General features: G+C 44.6%; 2 protein-coding genes across 5 annotated transcripts in view; one reads left to right on the top strand and one right to left on the bottom strand.

Moving 5' to 3' along the window:
- The window catches only part of LOC134294500 (uncharacterized), an 83,683-nt gene that overhangs the window by 15,238 nt on the left and 50,839 nt on the right, over nucleotides 1-17,606 (top strand). The window contains exon 2 of one of the 3 annotated variants that reach the window (XM_062965808.1): nucleotides 6,389-12,341. The exons of the other annotated variants lie outside the window; for them this stretch is intronic. The gene's annotated coding sequence lies outside the window, so the exon portion shown is untranslated. Of the gene's footprint in view, nucleotides 1-6,388; nucleotides 12,342-17,606 lie in introns of those variants that run through there. 3 annotated transcript variants of the gene reach the window in all.
- The window catches only part of ski (SKI proto-oncogene), a 165,235-nt gene continuing 156,671 nt past the window's right edge, over nucleotides 9,043-17,606 (bottom strand). For both annotated transcript variants that reach the window (XM_062965805.1, XM_062965806.1), the window contains exon 8: nucleotides 9,043-16,627. In XM_062965805.1, coding sequence (XP_062821875.1) covers nucleotides 16,451-16,627 — 177 coding nt within the window. In that variant the 3' untranslated portion in view covers nucleotides 9,043-16,450. The remainder of the gene's footprint in view (nucleotides 16,628-17,606) is intronic.

Here is a 17,606-nt window from a genome sequence, read left to right as displayed (position 1 = left end):
AACTGTCTTTCGGGCTGCTTAGCTCAATGGCGAGCTAGGCTATTAATGGTCGGGGGCTTAACCCGATCTCATGACCTCTCGGACAGTAGTGATTTATTGCAGCTGGCTACTAACCGGTTGCGCCACAGCCCAGCCCATGGGTGTTCCATTCGTTGTATGGCCCTTTTGTACCATGACGTAACGGGAGTGCTAGACATCTCGTTGGCATAAGAGAAGATGGAGAAGCTCAATACTGTACTAGTATCGATTCCTCTCGAGACATGGAAAGGCTTTGATCCAATGTCAGAAAGGACACGTTCAAGGAAGTGCCGTTTTGCCCGAAAGACCCGCCGAGAGCACATCCAAGCACGAAAACAAACGAGAAGAAGGCGGGTGAAAAGTTGATTATGAATCATACTTGACGCTTTCTGTTTCAAAACGTCGTTTTTACGAACCCATCTTGAAGAGCCCTTGACCGAAAAGCATGCCTAAAAATATTTCACATCAAGGAAATCAAAGGCCGGCGGGACCGAGGGGAATGAATCGGAGAAGCTTTCAAGACGGTAGCAACACCGGCAACCAATCTCTCGCTCCTCGGCTTTGGGAAAAAAAACGCATTTCCTCCATCCAGGGCTATTCTCGTCCTTCTGTTCAAGCTCACGCTTTCTCCCAAAGAATCCTGGGAATGTGAGACTGGCGAGTTCAAGATCACAGAAGCACGGTTTCCATAGTTTCCCGAAAGAGACGAATTATTACGAAACCAGTGTAGACAGGGACCCAGATGGTTCCATTTTCAGTATTGACCGCAATATATACTACATATATGTTTCTGCGTGGCTCACACTTACTTCCACAGGCCACTGCGAAACCCAACCGACAACAGATCTGGACCAAACTGGGCACACAGAACCCACATGACCCACTTTACACCCTGGTATGGACTCAACATGGCCAACTGAATACTGGCAGGATTTCAGGAAGATTTCCCTGGGATTCTGGGAGTTGTAGTTCACCTGAATCTAGAGAGTACTAAACCCGACCGACGACGGATCTGGACCAAACTTGGCACACAGACCCCCCATGACCCACTTTACACCCTGGTATGGACTCAACACAGCCAACTGAATACTGGCAGGGTTTCAGGAAGATTTCCCTGGGATTCTGGGAGTTGTAGTTCACCTGAATCTAGAGAGTACTAAACCCGACCGACGACGGATCTGGACCAAACTTGGCACACAGACCCCCCATGACCCACTTTACACCCTGGTATGGACTCAACACAGCCAACTGAATACTGGCAGGGTTTCAGGAAGATTTCCCTGGGATTCTGGGAGTTGTAGTTCACCTGAATCTAGAGAGTACTAAACCCGACCGACGACGGATCTGGACCAAACTTGGCACACAGACCCCCCATGACCCACTTTACATCCTGGTATGGACTCAACACGGCCAACTGAATACTGGCAGGGTTTCAGGAAGATTTCCCTGGGATTCTGGGAGTTGTAGTTCACCTGAATCTAGAGAGTACTAAACCCAACTGACGACGTATCTGGACCAAACTTGGCACACAGACCCCCCATGACCCACTTTACACCCTGGTATGGACTCAACACGGCCAACTGAATACTGGCAGGGTTTCAGGAAGATTTCCCTGGGATTCTGGGAGTTGTAGTTCACCTGAATCTAGAGAGTACTAAACCCAACTGACGACGGATCTGGACCAAACTTGGCACACAGACCCCCCATGACCCACTTTACACCCTGGTATGGACTCAACATGGCCAACTGAATACTGGCAGGATTTCAGGAAGATTTCCCTGGGATTCTGGGAGTTGTAGTTCACCTGCATCTAGAGAGTACTAAACCCAACTGACGACGTATCTGGACCAAACTTGGCACACAGACCCCCCATGACCCACTTTACACCCTGGTATGGACTCAACACGGCCAACTGAATACCGGCAGGGTTTCAGGAAGATTTCCCTGGGATTCTGGGAGTTGTAGTTCACCTGAATCTAGAGAGTACTAAACCCAACTGACGACGGATCTGGACCAAACTTGGCATACAGACCCCCCCCCCCCCCATGACCCACTTTACATCCTGGTATGGACTCAGCATGGCCAACTGAATACTGGCAAGATTTCAGGAAGGTTTCCTTGGGACTCTGGGAGTTGTAGTTCAGGATTCCAGGAAGATTTCCCTGGGACTCTGGGAGTTGTAGTTCACCTGAATCTAGAGAGCACTAAACCCAACCGACGACAGATCTGGACCAAACTTGGCACATAGAACCAACATGGCCAACTGTGACTACAGGCAGGATTTGGGGATGATTGTCCTTGGAATATGGGAGTTGTAGTTCACTCTTATCCAGAGAGCATTGCAGCCAGACGATGATGTATCTGGACCAAACTTGGTGCACAGAACCAAAATGGCCAACGTCAAATACTGGCAGGGTTTGGGGAGTATTGACCCAGGAATTCTGGGAATTGTAGTTCACCCGCACCAAACTGATAATACCTATCATCCAAATCAGGGTTCCCCAAACTAAGGCCCGGGGGCCGGATGCGGCCCATCGAAAGCATTTATCCGGCCCCCATGGCACAAGGGCAGAAGGGGGTTAGACTAAATGACCCAAGGGGTCTCTTCTTCTCTTAAAACCCTTGTTGTTGTTGTTGTTGTTGTTATATTTTATGACACAGCAAACAAGATAGATATGCTGGATATCGTTTCGCAAAACCACAAGTCGAACACTTCCCAAGTGTCTAGGACTGTGTGATGTATTTTCGGATGATGCGCGCAGATCCCAGCAGGGTGGCCTTTTGCAGTTGGCAGATCGTGATTTTGTCAATGTCTATTGTTTCCAAATGCCGGCTGAGATCTTTTGGCACGGCACCCAGTGTGCCCATCACCACCGGGACCACCTGCACTGGTTTCTGCCAGAGTCTTTGAAGTTCAATCTTGAGGTCCTGAGTTTTTCTTTTTGTTTTTCGTCAATACGACTGTCATCTGGGATGGCGACATCAATGATCCAAACCTTGTTCTTTTCCACAACTGTGATGTCTGGTGTGTTGTGTTCCAGAACTTTGTCAGTCTGGATTCGGAAGTCCCACAGTATCTTTGCGTGCTCATTTTCCAATACTTTTGCAGGTTTGTGATCCCACCAGTTCTTTGCTGCTGGGAGGTGGGACTTGAGGCATAAGTTCCAATGAATCATTTGGGCCACATAGTTGTGCCTCTGTTTGTAGTCTGTCTGTGCAATTTTCTTACAGCAGCTGAGGATATGATCAATTGTTTCGTCGGTTTCCTTGCACAGTCTGCATTTTGGGTCATCAGCTGATTTTTCGATCTTGGCCTGAATTGCCTTTGTCCTGATGTCTTGCTCCTGGGCTGCAAGGATCAGGCCTTCTGTCTCCTTCTTCAGGGTCCCATTTGTGAGCCAGAGCCAGGTCTTCTATTATTATTATTATTATTATTATTATTATTATTATTATTATTATTAATTGCCTTTGTCCTGATGTCTTTCTCCTGGGCTGCAAGGATCAGGCCTTCTGTCTCCTTCTTCAGGATCCCATTCGTGAGCCAGAGCCAGGTCTTCTCCTTATCAGCTTTTCCTTCAATTTTGTCAAGGAACTTTCCATGCAATGTTTTGTTGTGCCAGCTGTCAGCTCTAGTTTGTAGTGTGGTTTTCTTGTACTGGTTTTTATTATTATTATTATTATTATTATTATTATTATTATTATTATTATTTCTCGGTGGCCAACTATAGTCTGGCCCTCCAACGGTCCGAAGGATCGTGAACCGGCCCCCTGTTTAAAAAGTTTGGGGACTCCTGATCCAAATGATCCGGGCATCGCCGGGTCCCTAACTCACAAGGTAGTCACGTACATTTCCAAATGTGTTACCGTTTCTTTCGTCGCAACACACCGTTTGGGAAACTCGGGATTTAAGAGGCAGGCAACGCCAAACTCGTTTTCCGCCCGAGACGGTTGTGACGTCCGAGATAGCATTAAATTGGTGGCTTCTTGGAGGAAATCAGGTGTCCTTCCCGGGGCTTGGGAAGCTGTTTTCGGTGTTTTTCTGGGAAGGGCACGCTCTCCGACTGCTTTGGCAGGGATGTCCCAGTTAATCCGCGGCTGCCCCACTTTCTCTCTCCTCCTCCTCCTCCTGCTTTTCTCCTTGATCCTTGGCTCGCTGCGGATTTCGAAATGCAAAAAAAGACCTGAACGCAGCAGGAAGAGAGGAGCGACTTTGGAAGGACTTGGGCTTGTTTGTTTCCCCCCGGAGCTACCGTGTATGTGTATATATCTGGGACAGTGTGGAATTACTAGTGAAATTGTAACTTCCCAAAATATCATAGAATCATAGTCGGAAGAATCCCACAAAGGACATCCAGTCCGACCCGCTTTTCCCGCTTCTTCCAGGAAAGCACAATCCACAAATATTGTATTGGAACGAAACTGTCTGAAATGACAAATTCCTCGATCGTCGGCAATCCTGGAAAGCTTCCCTGGCAAGGTTTCTTGCGTGTGTTGCTTTGCACCTGGGGAAGATTTAGCCTTATTTCTCCCTAAATCTTCGCACATTTGCGGAAAGAGCCGGAGCGTCGTAAAGGTGTCGGCGAAACAGATGTTCGGTTCTCTGGAAGTGCCAGGGAAGCCGTGTATCATTTCAAGGAGGGAACAGGTAAACAGGAGTGCAAACGATCACAATACTATACTGTCGTTTTGGTTCGCAAAAGGTTATTTGAAGCCTGAAACTGCACGAGGAGGTAGCTGTTCAATGACAAAACTTTACGTCTGATTTCCGTACTCTTCCAGTTTGGCTTTCTACAAATTTAGGATGTGATGGAACATATTGAAACATGGCTGTCCTGTCTCCTTCCCAATGTGCCTCTATGTCCAACCTACTCATAGTCTCCTTTCTAACGTGCCTCTATGTCCAACCTACTCGTAGTCTCCTTTCTAATGCACCTCTATGTCCAACCTACTCGTAGTCTCCTTTCTAATGCACCTCTATGTCCAACCTACTCGTAGTCTCCTTTCTAACGTGCCTCTATGTCCAACCTACTCATAGACTCCTTTCTAATGCGCCTCTATATCCAACCTACTCACAGTCTCCTTTTTAATGTTCCTCTATGTCCAACCTACTCATAGTCTCCTTTCTAATGTGCCTCTATGTCCAACCTACTCATAGTCTCCTTTCTAATGTGCCTCTATGTCCAACCTACTCATAGTCTCCTTTATAATGCGCCTCTATGTCCAACCTACTCATAGTCTCCTTTATAATGCGCCTCTATGTCCAACCTACTCAGTCTCCTTTCTAATGCGCATCTATATCCAACCTACTCACAGTCTCCTTCCCAATGCTCCTCTATATCCAACCTACTCAGTCTCCTTTCTAATGCGCCTCTATATCCAACCTACTCAGTCTCCTTTCTAATGCGCCTCTATATCCAACCTACTCAGTCTCCTTTCTAGTGCGCGTCTATATCCAACCTACTCATAGTCTCCTTTCTAATGCGCCTCTATGTCCAACCTTCTCGTAGTCTCCTTTCTAATGCGCTTCTATGTCCAACCTACTCATAGTCTCCTTTCTAGTGCGCCTCTATGTCCAACCTACTCATAGTCTCCTTTCTAGTGCGCCTCTAAGTCCAACCTACTCGTAGTCTCCTTCCCAATGTGCCTCTATGTCCAACCTACTCGTAGTCTCCTTTCCAATGTTCCTCTATATCCAACCTACCCATAGTTTCCTTTCCAATGTGCCTCTATATCCAACCTACTCATAGTCTCCTTTCTAATGCACCTCTATGTCCAACGTACCCATAGTCTCCTTTCTAACGTGCCTCTATGTCCAACCTACTCGTAGTCTCCTTCCCAATGTGCCTCTATGTCCAACCTACTCGTAGTCTCCTTTCCAATGTTCCTCTATATCCAACCTACCCATAGTTTCCTTTCCAATGTGCCTCTATATCCAACCTACTCATAGTCTCCTTTCTAATGCACCTCTATGTCCAACCTACCCATAGTCTCCTTTCTAACGTGCCTCTATGTCCAACCTACTCGTAGTCTCCTTTCTAATGTGCCTCTATATCCAACCTACTTAGTCTCCTTCCCAATGCACCTCTATGTCTAACCTACTCATAGTCTCCTTTCTAATGTGCCTCTATGTCCAACCTACTCATAGTCTCCTTTCTAACGCGCCTCTATATCCAACCTACTCATAGTCTCCTTCCCAATGTGTCTCGATGTCCAACTTCCCCATGGAGTCTCCTTTCCAGTGGGCTTTTATGGTCAACTTTACCAGAAAATGCTTCACCTATACTTCATAAAAAGGAAATGTAGGGTGTGATCCTACTCAATGGGAGATATTGAAACATGGCTCTCCTGTCACCTTCTCATTTGATTCAAGCTCAACATCTCCAGCTCCTTGGTTTCCAAACCTTGGATCATTTCTCTCGTCCTTCTATGGACACTTTTCCATCTTGTCCGTCTCCTTCTTGAAATGCTGAAGAGAGGGAAACTACAACGTTCATGCTTTGAACCCAAGTTTGCTAGCACTGAAGTTAGTTGATGTTTCGACATGAATGCAGTCCTCAACGGCAATGATATCCGGGGACACGGGATGCAGATCTGCCGTCCAGCAACAAGCTTTTCAACATTTCTCCCGTATTATTCTGTGTAATTTCCCTCTTCCCAACAACGCCTCCTGATCTTTCACTGACAGTAAATTAAAAATAGCCCGAGAGTGACAGCTTTTGGTATGTTTCTTCTTCTTCTTCTCCTCCATCTTCTTCTCCCATCAGTTATGATGGATTATTATCAACCATATGGAGGTGGGGGGGGGGGGGGATAAGAAGTGAAAAACAGAAAAACAGCATCAACGTAGAAACTGAAAACATTGACTGTCTTGCCGGTTTAGCGTTGTTCGATGTGTGTGCTTTGCTCTTCTGCCTTGACTACCTGGTAACCTGGTAAATAGAAGTCCAAAAAGGTTATTGACCCACAAAAAAGAGAAGAAAACGAGAGTGCTAAGAATGTAACAGACTGCTGAAAAAATGAGTTGTTTAATGCACTGCTTCTTAAATTGTGATTCCTGATACAAAATGTCATCTGGCAACTGTAAAGGTTATCTGACTGGAACCAACCTACCCATATGTCCAACCTACCCATAGTCTTCTTTCTAATGTTCTTCTATGTCCAACCTCCCCATAGTCTCCTTCCCAATGTGCCTGTGTTCAACCTCCCCATAGTATCCTTGCCAATGTACTTCCATGTCTAACTACTCCAGTCTCCTTCCCAACGTGCCTCAATGTGCCTCAATGTCCAACCTCCCCATAGTATCCTTGCCAATGTACTTCCATGTCCAACTACCCCATAGTCTCCTCCCCAATGTTCATCAATGTGCCTCGATGTCAAACTTCCCCATAGTCTCCTTCCCAATGTGCCTGTGTTCAACCTCCCCATAGTATCCTTGCCAATGTACTTCTATGTCCAACTACCCCATAGTCTCCTTCCCAATGTGCTTCAAAGTTCCTCCATGTCCAACTTCCCCATAGTCTCCTTCCCAATGTGCCTGTGTTCAACCTCCCCATAGTATCCTTGCCAATGTACTTCCATGTCCAACTACCCCATAGTCTCCTCCCCAATGTTCATCAATGTGCCTCGATGTCCAACTTCCCCATAGTCTCCTTCCCAATGTGCCTGTGTTCAACCTCCCCATACTATCCTTGCCAATGTACTTCTATGTCCAACTACCCCATAGTCTCCTTCCCAATGTGCTTCAAAGTTCCTCCATGTCCAACTACCCCATAGTCTCCTTCCCAATGTGCCTGTGTTCAGCCTCCCCATACTATCCTTGCCAATGTACTTCTATGTCCAACTACCCCATAGTCTCCTTCCCAATGTGCTTCAAAGTTCCTCCATGTCCAACTACCCCATAGTCTCCTTCCCAATGTGCCTGTGTTCAGCCTCCCCATACTATCCTTGCCAATGTACTTCTATGTCCAACTACCCCATAGTCTCCTTCCCAATGTGCTTCAAAGTTCCTCCATGTCCAACTACCCCATAGTCTCCTTCCCAATGTGCCTGTGTTCAGCCTCCCCATACTATCCTTGCCAATGTACTTCCATGTCCAACTACCCCATAGTCTCCTTCCCAATGTGCCTGTGTTCAGCCTCCCCATACTATCCTTGCCAATGTACTTCCATGTCCAACTACCCCATAGTCTCCTTCCCAATGTGCCTGTGTTCAACCTCCCCATAGTATCCTTGCCAATGTACTTCTATGTCCAACTACCCCATAGTCTCCTTCCCAATGTGCTTCAAAGTTCCTCCATGTCCAACTACCCCATAGTCTCCTTCCCAATGTGCCTGTGTTCAGCCTCCCCATACTATCCTTGCCAATGTACTTCCATGTCCAACTACCCCATAGTCTCCTTCCCAATGTGCCTGTGTTCAACCTCCCCATAGTATCCTTGCCAATGTACTTCTATGTCCAACTACCCCATAGTCTCCTTCCCAATGTGCTTCAAAGTTCCTCCATGTCCAACTACCCCATAGTCTCCTTCCCAATGTGCCTGTGTTCAACCTCCCCATAGTATCCTTGCCAATGTACTTCCATGTCTAACTACTCCAGTCTCCTTCCCAACGTGCCTCAATGTGCCTCAATGTCCAACCTCCCCATAGTATCCTTGCCAATGTACTTCCATGTCCAACTACCCCACAGTCTCCTTCTCAAAGTGCCTCCATGCTCAACCTCCCCATAGTCTTCCCATAATATCCTTGATGATGTATTTCCATGTCCAACTACCCCACAGTCTCCTTCCCAATGTGCATCTATGTTCAACCTCCCCATAGAGTCTCCTTCCCAATGTGCCTCTATGTCCAACTTCCCCATAATTTTTGTATTTTTGGTGCGGAACGAAAACGCCCATTCGAAAAGGCGCTCAAAACGAAAACGGGGAGCATACGAATAAAACGAACAGAAACGGATAGCGATTCTATACAAATGCACAAGTCTACATTTCAGGAGTGGGGAAAAACCATACCTATAATGTCTGTGAACTTGTTTTTTTCCTGGACAAACAAATTTTATTTTTAGATATTGCGTCTATACACTGTACATTCAGTCACTGTGGTATATATAAGCATAGCTATTTTCATACATAATCTGATAAAGTCCTTTATTTTATAATATTATCTGTTTCCGAGTTGGAAAGGGAATTGGGGGGGGGGGGGGGAAAGGAGCTTGGAAAGGACTATCAAGATACACAGCGAAATAGATAAATACCCCACGCTATTTTTTTTCCTTTTTTCTTATTTTTTTTGTAAATCAGGCATTTATAAACAAAGAAAGCATATTCAACTACATAAAAATAGTTCTAAAACAGGAGAGCAAGTCATAAAATTGTTAGCAGCAGCTGGGGGAGAAGTAACCAAAAAAAAAAAAAAAAGATGTGCTGAAATTGGGGTTTTTTTTACACGTTTGTAAATTTTGCAGCATTTACTCCCTCGATTATAAACGTAATTTTCTGAGAGTTATTTTTTTTCCTCTTTTCTTCAAAAAAGTCCTTTTTTTCTAAACGCACAGATTGCTTGGGGGCGGGAGGGGAAGCGTCCGTTTCGTTTGAATCATAAAATATCTTACAACGAAGGACCGGAAAAAAAAAATCAAATCGGATGAAAAACGACGAGAAGAAAGTCTTAAAACGACGTTGGAATTTGGATGGAAAAAAAGTAAAAAAAAAAAATCTCGACTTTTTTTCTCAATTGTTTTTTTTCTCGACAGTTTTTTTTCTCAATTGTTTTTTTCTCGACTGTTGAACAGATTGCAACCTTTTTCCATTTCAAAAAAAAACACAACTAATAAAACAAGACAACTAAGTAAGAAAAAGGTTTCGAAAAAAGTAAACACCATATACACTTATTATACAACTGTAAAATGAAGAAAGTATTTACAAAATAATTTTTTTTACATTGGTTAGTTTTGTCTGAAAAAAAAGCAGGTTATCATCATTATTATTATTATGTATAATTATTAGCTGCTCCGTATATACGAATATCTTATTGCTGTCGATATTCTTTCCCCCCTTGTTAAAAGTCTTACTTGAATATTTCTTTTTTTAAAAAAAAAAGTGAATTAAATTGAATATAGAATTATCTAGAGAAAATACATACATACATATATAGGCATACATGTATGTATGTGGTATAGGGAGAGTCAACAGCTTATGTAGTAAAATACCTCTTCTCCCCTTTGAAAGAAAAATGGAACTGAGCGACGGGAAGAATTGCGAGCGAAAATGGCAAAAGCAAGGACGTTATAGGCGAGGATAATACAATTTCCCTTTATAGGCTGGTTGTTGCCACAGACTTTGGATGTATTGGGAGAAAGATCCCGTTCACGCTTGACCCCGAGGAACTTGATCCCGGAGGAAAATTACCGCGATAGTGTTTTCATCCGAAGGCGAACGTTCGCGGAGAACGTTGCCACCCATCTGGAGCACAAGCAACCATTTTGCCGTGTTCGGATGAGCTATTTATACGCAGCGGGGCTGGGAAGGGGGCCAGCAACGAGCCTCGTGGTTTGCAGCGACAAAAATCGCTTGATTGTGTCCATCTGCCGAAAAGGAAAAGCGTGGCGAATCCGCAAGAACTGTCAAACGTGTTTTGTTCCCTTCCTGACGTTTTCTGTTCCTACTTAATGATTTGCTTTGGAAAGCTCTCCAAGAGGGTTCTGGCTGGCCGTTGGGTGGAAAAATCGAGAGGTTACCATAAAAAAAAAAAAGAACAACAAGAGAGACGACAATCACACAGCCCAACAACAACAACATTTTCTGCGTCTCAGGCCTGTTCCTGGGTTTATTTGAGGCACCGATTCAGAAAACTGCACTGGATAGATCCGAAGGTCGGCAATTCGAAGCCGCGAGACTGAGTGAGCTCCCATGTGGTAACACATCCAGGCGTCCCCTGGGCAACGTCTCTGTAGACGGCCAATTCTCTCACACCAGTATGTTCTTGGGGTGAGCTCCCATCTGTCAGCTCTAGCTTGCGGGAACATAAGAGAAGCTTCCCAGCAGGATGGTGACACATCCGGGTGTCCCCTGGGCAAGGTCTCTGTAGATGGCCAATTCTCTCACACCAGTACATTCTTGGGGTGAGCTCCCATCTGTCAGCTCTAGACTCATGGGGACATAAGAGAAGCATCCCATAGGATGGTAACACATCCAGGCGCCCCTTGGCAACATCTCTGTAGACAGCCGATTCTCTCACACCAGTATGTTCTCGGGGTGAGCTCCCATCTGTCAGCTCTAGCTTGTGGGGACATAAGAGAAGCCTCCCAGCAGGATGGTAACTCATCCAGGCATCCCCTGGGCAACGTCTCTGTAGACGGCCGATTCTCTCACACCAGTATGTTCTTGGGGTGAGCTCCCATCTGTCAGCTCTAGCTTGTGGGGGACATAAGAGAAACCTCCCAGCAGCATGGTAACACATCCGGGTGTCCCCTGGGCAACGTCTCTGTAGATGGCTGATCCTCTCACACCAGTATGTTCTTGGGGTGAGCTCCCATCTGTCAGCTCTAGCTTGTGGGGACACAAGAGAAGCCTCCCAGCAGGATGGTAACACATCCGGGCGTCCCCTGGGCAACGTCTCTGTAGAGGGCCAATTCTCTCACACCAGTATGTTCTTGGGGTGAGCTCCCATCTGTCAGCTCTAGCTTGTGGGGACAGAAGAGAAGCCTCCCAGCAGTATGGTAACACATCTAGGCATCCCCTGGGCAACGTCTCTGTAGACAGCCAATTCTCTCACACCAATATGTTCTTGGGGTGAGCTCCCATCTGTCAGCTCTAGCTTGTGGTGACATAAGAGAAGCCTCCCAGCAGTATGGTAACACATCCAGGCATCCCCTGGGTAACGTCTCTGTAGACGGCCAATTCTCTCACACCAGAAGCGACTTACACTATGTTCTCGGAGTGAGCTCCCATCTGTCAGCTCTAGCTTGCGAGAACTTGAGAGACACCTCCCAACAGGATGCTAACACATCTGGGCATCCCCTGGGCAACATCTCTGTAGATGACCGATTCTCTCACACCGGAAGTGACTTGCTGTATATTCTCAATTTGCTTCTGATACGATAAAATTTTTTGGATAGATCGCATCCGCTCTAGTTTCTTAGATATGGTCATTATGATTTTCGATGGGTGAGCAGATAAAGTGGTATATGTCACATATTTTTTAAAGATGTTTTTAAGATGTTTTTTAAATTGTTGATTTTAGCCGGTTCTTGTAAGCCACTCCGAGCCCTAGGGGAGTGGTGGCATATAAGTTTGAAAAATAAAATAAATAAATATTCTAGAGCTGATAGATATGGGAAACTGATGCCATTTTTTCAATCAGCAGGTCAAATATACCCAGAAACAGGGCTAACATTTGAGGCACAAAAATGTGTGTTTTCTCTGCTTTTCTAAGATGTTGGGGTTTTTCAAAAGTTTGCATTACTTCTGGTATGTTTTTGGGGATTTTCCCTAACACAAGAAAATCCCAACACTCATAACCTCAAATTTCCTAATAAAACTGAATCACTGTGTCGCGAAATGACACAATCATGAAATGTTTGGAAACCTCTGGCCTAGAGGAAGTCTCATTGCCGTGACCCATCTCCTGTGAGTTTTCGGGGTTGTATGGCCATGTTCCTGATGTTTCTGAAACATGGCCATACAGCCCGGAAAACTCACAGCTTCCGGCCATGAAAGCCTTCGACAACACGCACCACCACTTTGCCATAACACTTTGCGACTTCTTGTTGGCGGGTTCGACTCACTACAAAGAGCTCCGGACTAAGGACTAAAATCACCAAGGAAGAACTGCAAATTTAAGCGTTAAAAAAAAAATCTTGGAAATTCGTATGGCCAAGAATGAACAAACAAAACAACGAAACAAATCTTAATGCACCTTTACATATGACGGTAATAATGCCCATTAATTAATATATGTATGGCAAAGATTTCAATTCCATGCATATGGTTCTTTTTTAATAAATGCAGAAAAAAAAACAATACAAGAAGCAATTTAAAAAAAACCCCTCACGTTAAAAAAATAACTGCATAAACACAATATATATATATATATTTTGCATTGCACTTTAGGAAGGGAGAGCTGCATCCAACTCACTGCAAATAAAACAAGGGCAAAACCTCAAAACTCGAGAAAACTTCGTATCATGCAAGTTTCGTTAGTATCGTTATCCCATCCTTCCCGTTTTCCGCAACCTGATTCTGTCACCCCTCCTCTTCATCGGACTGGATAATAACAACGTTTTTCTCCCACCCTGGACCTTCCACGGATATATAAACCTCCCTTGTTTAGTTTCCAACAGACCTCACAACTGTTGCTGGGTAAATGATTGAGGAGTTTCCAGGTTGACGAATACACAACACTCACGGGCGCTTAACTCTGTGATGCATTCATAACTGCGACACAGGATTCCAGCCAAACTTCCCATATACATATACCGCACAACCTCTGAGGATGCCTGCCATAGATGTGGGCGAAACGTCAGGAGAGTCTGCTTCTGGAAAGTGGCCAGGAAAATTCAAAACAACCCAGCTTTTTAAAAATCTGTAATGCAATTTTAGGACGTGTAAGCTGCACTTTGCTTAGTTATTAGAGAAATAGAGAAATACCCAACAGAATCCCGTTTGATCTTTGTGCATAGCGCTACAGTTACGGTTCCATGAATTCCCGCGCAACCCACCCGCCGATTCCCATTTACCAGAAAGAGCAATGAGAGTCACTAGGTTGCTGTGAATTTTCTGGACTGTATGGCCTGATGTTTCGCCTGAATGCTTCCGGAACATGGTCATACAGCCCGGAAAACTCACGGCTATTCCAGCCATTCAATCCTCCAACAACACAATGGGAATCTGTTTCCTTGTTGCTCGGGAATCTTCTGGATGCCACTGAGTGATCCCCATTGCCTTAGGCAGGAATAGGGTCACTTGCACCACTTATCACTGGCAAAAAAAAAAGCTATGGGACTGGCTTCCCACAAGGGAAGTGTTGCTGGGTAAATGAGGATTGGGAAGTTTCCATAGTCTCCAGGTTGACATAGGGACTACGAATACGAAACACTCACGGGCGCTTAACTCTGTGATGCATTCATAACTGCGACATAGGATTCCAGCCAACCTTCCCATATATATATATATATATATATCTCACAACCTCTGAGGATGCCTGCCATAGATGTGGGCGAACGACTGGAGAGAATGCTTCTGGAACATGGCCAGACAGACCAGAAGCATTATCCACATGCTTGTTTCCATAGTCTCCAGGTTGACGTAGAGACTACGAATACACAACACTCACGGGCGCTTAACTCTGTGATGCATTCATATCTGCGACATAGGATTCCAGCCAATCTTCCCATATATATATATATATATATATATATATATATATATATATATATATATACCTCACAACCTCTGAGGATGCCTGCCATATATGTGGGCGAAACATCAGGAGAGAATGCTTCTGGAACATGGCCAGACAGACCAGAAGCATTATCCACATGCTTGTTTCCATAGTCTCCAGGTTGACGCAGGGACTACGAATACACAGCACTCACGGGCGCTTAACTCTGTGATGCATTCATAACTGCGACACAGGATTCCAGCCAACCTTCCCATCTATATATATAAAAGGGTCGTGACGTTTCGGCCTAGGACAAAACAACAAAACTACACATCCCAGAAACACTAAACTTGGCGGCACAACCCCTCATCCATGCCTCTGCGTTCATACAACAAAAAGCTCCAGCTACTCCAGAAAACGGCCAGGCTTTGAGGCTGCAAGGCTATTCACTGCTATTCCACCTGGCCAACAAAGGATTCCCATAAACCACAGCAATGCATGGCCGGGCAAAGCTAGTCTATATATATATTATATATATATATATAAACGTCAGGAGAGAATGCTTCTGGAACATGGCTATACTGCCCGGAAAATGCACCACAACCCCGTGATCCCGGCCATGAAAGCTTTCGACAACACATTCCCAAAGGCGTTGGGGTCCAGTAATCACGAGGAAGCGAAACTTCCACCGGGGTGAGGATTTTGCCCTGAGTTTTTTGTTACTTACTGCATATTTATACAATCTGTCGTTGGAGACACATCGGCGGCGTAAATCCCAACATTAAAGTATTTGTCACATTGGAGAGAAAAAAAAGAGAGAGAGACGCACACGTACATACCCCACAATGACCAAATGAGAATAAGAAACGTAGGCTTATTCACAGCAGCAGCAGTCTTTTTTTGTTTCTGTAATACGCTCTTTCGGAGGATATGGAAATCCGCACGCGCGTGATAATGGGGGAAGTCAATAAAATACTGAAATTTCTGAGGTGATGTTAGAATGCAAACAAGTTCTCGGAGAACACGGAAAGAGGGTTTTCCAAAGGTTGCCAGGCCGTTTCGGATCTCTCTCGCAGGGAACGTCATGGTCCAGCCACGTTTTCGATTTCGTTTCTGTTGAATTCCTCGAACCGAAGTGCTTCTAAAGTTGACTCGAGTCCTCAAAACACATCCTCCCTCTCTGCCCGCCTCCCTCTTCCTCTCCCAAAGTTGCGTCGTGGTTACTAAACACTGAATTCGATAAGGCTTGGTTCTTTTAAAACAAAGTCCCACCCCGATATCCCACCAAAACACACCAAGATCCCGTCTTTTCCCGTTTCTAACCATGGGTAAAACACACCAAAAAAAATTGTTATAGAGTTTGTAAAAAATTATCTGAGGATTCATACAAATCGTCTGGTTCAAAATGGTCATGGCTTACTATTAATTAGGCTTTTTTTTATGACAAGCTTTGAAGTACGAACCCAACATCTGTAACAACTTGTCTTTACAAATTCGGTATTTCCCCCTCCCCATATATTTATATCTATTTATATATATATATATATTTATATATATATATATACACACACACACTTAAAAAAAAAACTGGTCGATGGCTATAATACCACACTTGAATGACTCAGTTGTGTGTGTCGTTCAACAGCTTTGTAACAAAAATGGTATTTTGTTTTTGCATTTGTTTCCGTTCCAAAAGGTTTTCTCGGAAAGCGAGCCCCGGTTCGCTGCCTTTGATTTTGTTTAGCTGCTAGACAGAATTTGCTTTGATGTTTTTTTGTTTGTTTTTTTGCTGCAGACTCGAAAAAAAAGTACTTTAGGTTTAGAAACACTCTTCATGTTACAGGCACAGGAAGATGTTGTGCTATACGGACTGAAAAAAGAGGTGGGATTCAGTGCTTCTGTTGTAAAGGGTAACGTTTGCTCTCCGATTCATAACCGCGTCCGTGTTTGTCGGCATCACCCCGGCGACTCTCCCACACACTCTCCCTAACTGTGCATATTTTGTCAATCGGTGGCCTCCAGATTAGGCCGATATCACGGTGCTCTTCAGCACTGGCTTAGTTTTCCATGTCTTTTGTCGCCTGTTCGTCGGTCTGTTTAGGCCACAGTTGCTCCTGAAGTTCCTTCACAACTTTTTCCAAGTGTTCCCGGGCTTCCCTCTCGCGCAACAGATCGGCCCGCAGCTGTTCCCGGTCTGCCTCCGCATGCTGGAGTTTGACTTGCAAGTCTTCAATCTAGAAGAGATGACCAACAAGAGTCACAATAACATCAGGAACCCTATTTGTGGTGATAGGAAAGCCTTGTAGGTCTCCAGTCTAGAAAATATGACCAACAAGAGTTACAATAACATCAGGAACCCTATTTGTGGTGATAGGAAAGCCTTGTAGGTCTTCAATCTAGAAAGGATGCCCAACAACAAGTCACAATAACATCAGAAACCCTAATCATGGCAATAGGAAAGCCTTGTGAGTCTTCAATCTAGAAAAGATGACCCACAAGAACCCTATTTGTGGTGACAGGAAAGCCTTGTAGGTCTTCAATCTAGAAGAGATGACCAACAAGAGTCACAATAACATCAGAAACCCTAATCGTGGTGATAAGAAAGCCTTGTGAGTCTTCAATCTAGAAAAGATGACCCACAAGAACCCTATTTTTGGTAATAGGAAAGCCTTGTAGGTCTTCAATCTAGAAAAGATGACCCACAAGAACCCTATTTGTGGTAATAGGAAAGTCTTGTAGGTCTTCAATCTAGAAAGGATGCCCAACAAGAGACACAATAACATCAGGAACCCTAATCGTGGTGATAGGAAAAACTTGTAGGTCTTCAATCTAGAAAAGATGACCCACAAGAGTGACAATAACATCAGGAACCCTATTTGTGGTGATAGGAAAGCCTTGTAGGTCTTCTATCTAGAAAAGGTGACCAACAAGAGTCACAATAACATCAGGAACCCTAATCATGGTGATAGGAAAGCCTTGTAGGTCTTTAATCTAGAAAAGATGACCAACAAGAGTGACAATAACATCAGGAACCCTATTTGTGGTGATAGGAAAGCCTTGTAGGTCTTTAATCTAGAAAAGATGACCAACAAGAGTCACAATAACATCAGGAACCCTAATCATGGTGATAGGAAAGCCTTGTAGGTCTTTAATCTAGAAAAGATGACCAACAAGAGTCACAATAACATCAGGAACCCTATTTGTGGTGATAGG

This window comes from Anolis carolinensis, unplaced genomic scaffold (assembly GCF_035594765.1).
Source record: "Anolis carolinensis isolate JA03-04 unplaced genomic scaffold, rAnoCar3.1.pri scaffold_15, whole genome shotgun sequence".
In the NCBI taxonomy this organism is placed as follows: domain Eukaryota; kingdom Metazoa; phylum Chordata; class Lepidosauria; order Squamata; family Dactyloidae; genus Anolis; species Anolis carolinensis.
This window is presented reverse-complemented; position numbering and strand designations above follow the sequence as displayed.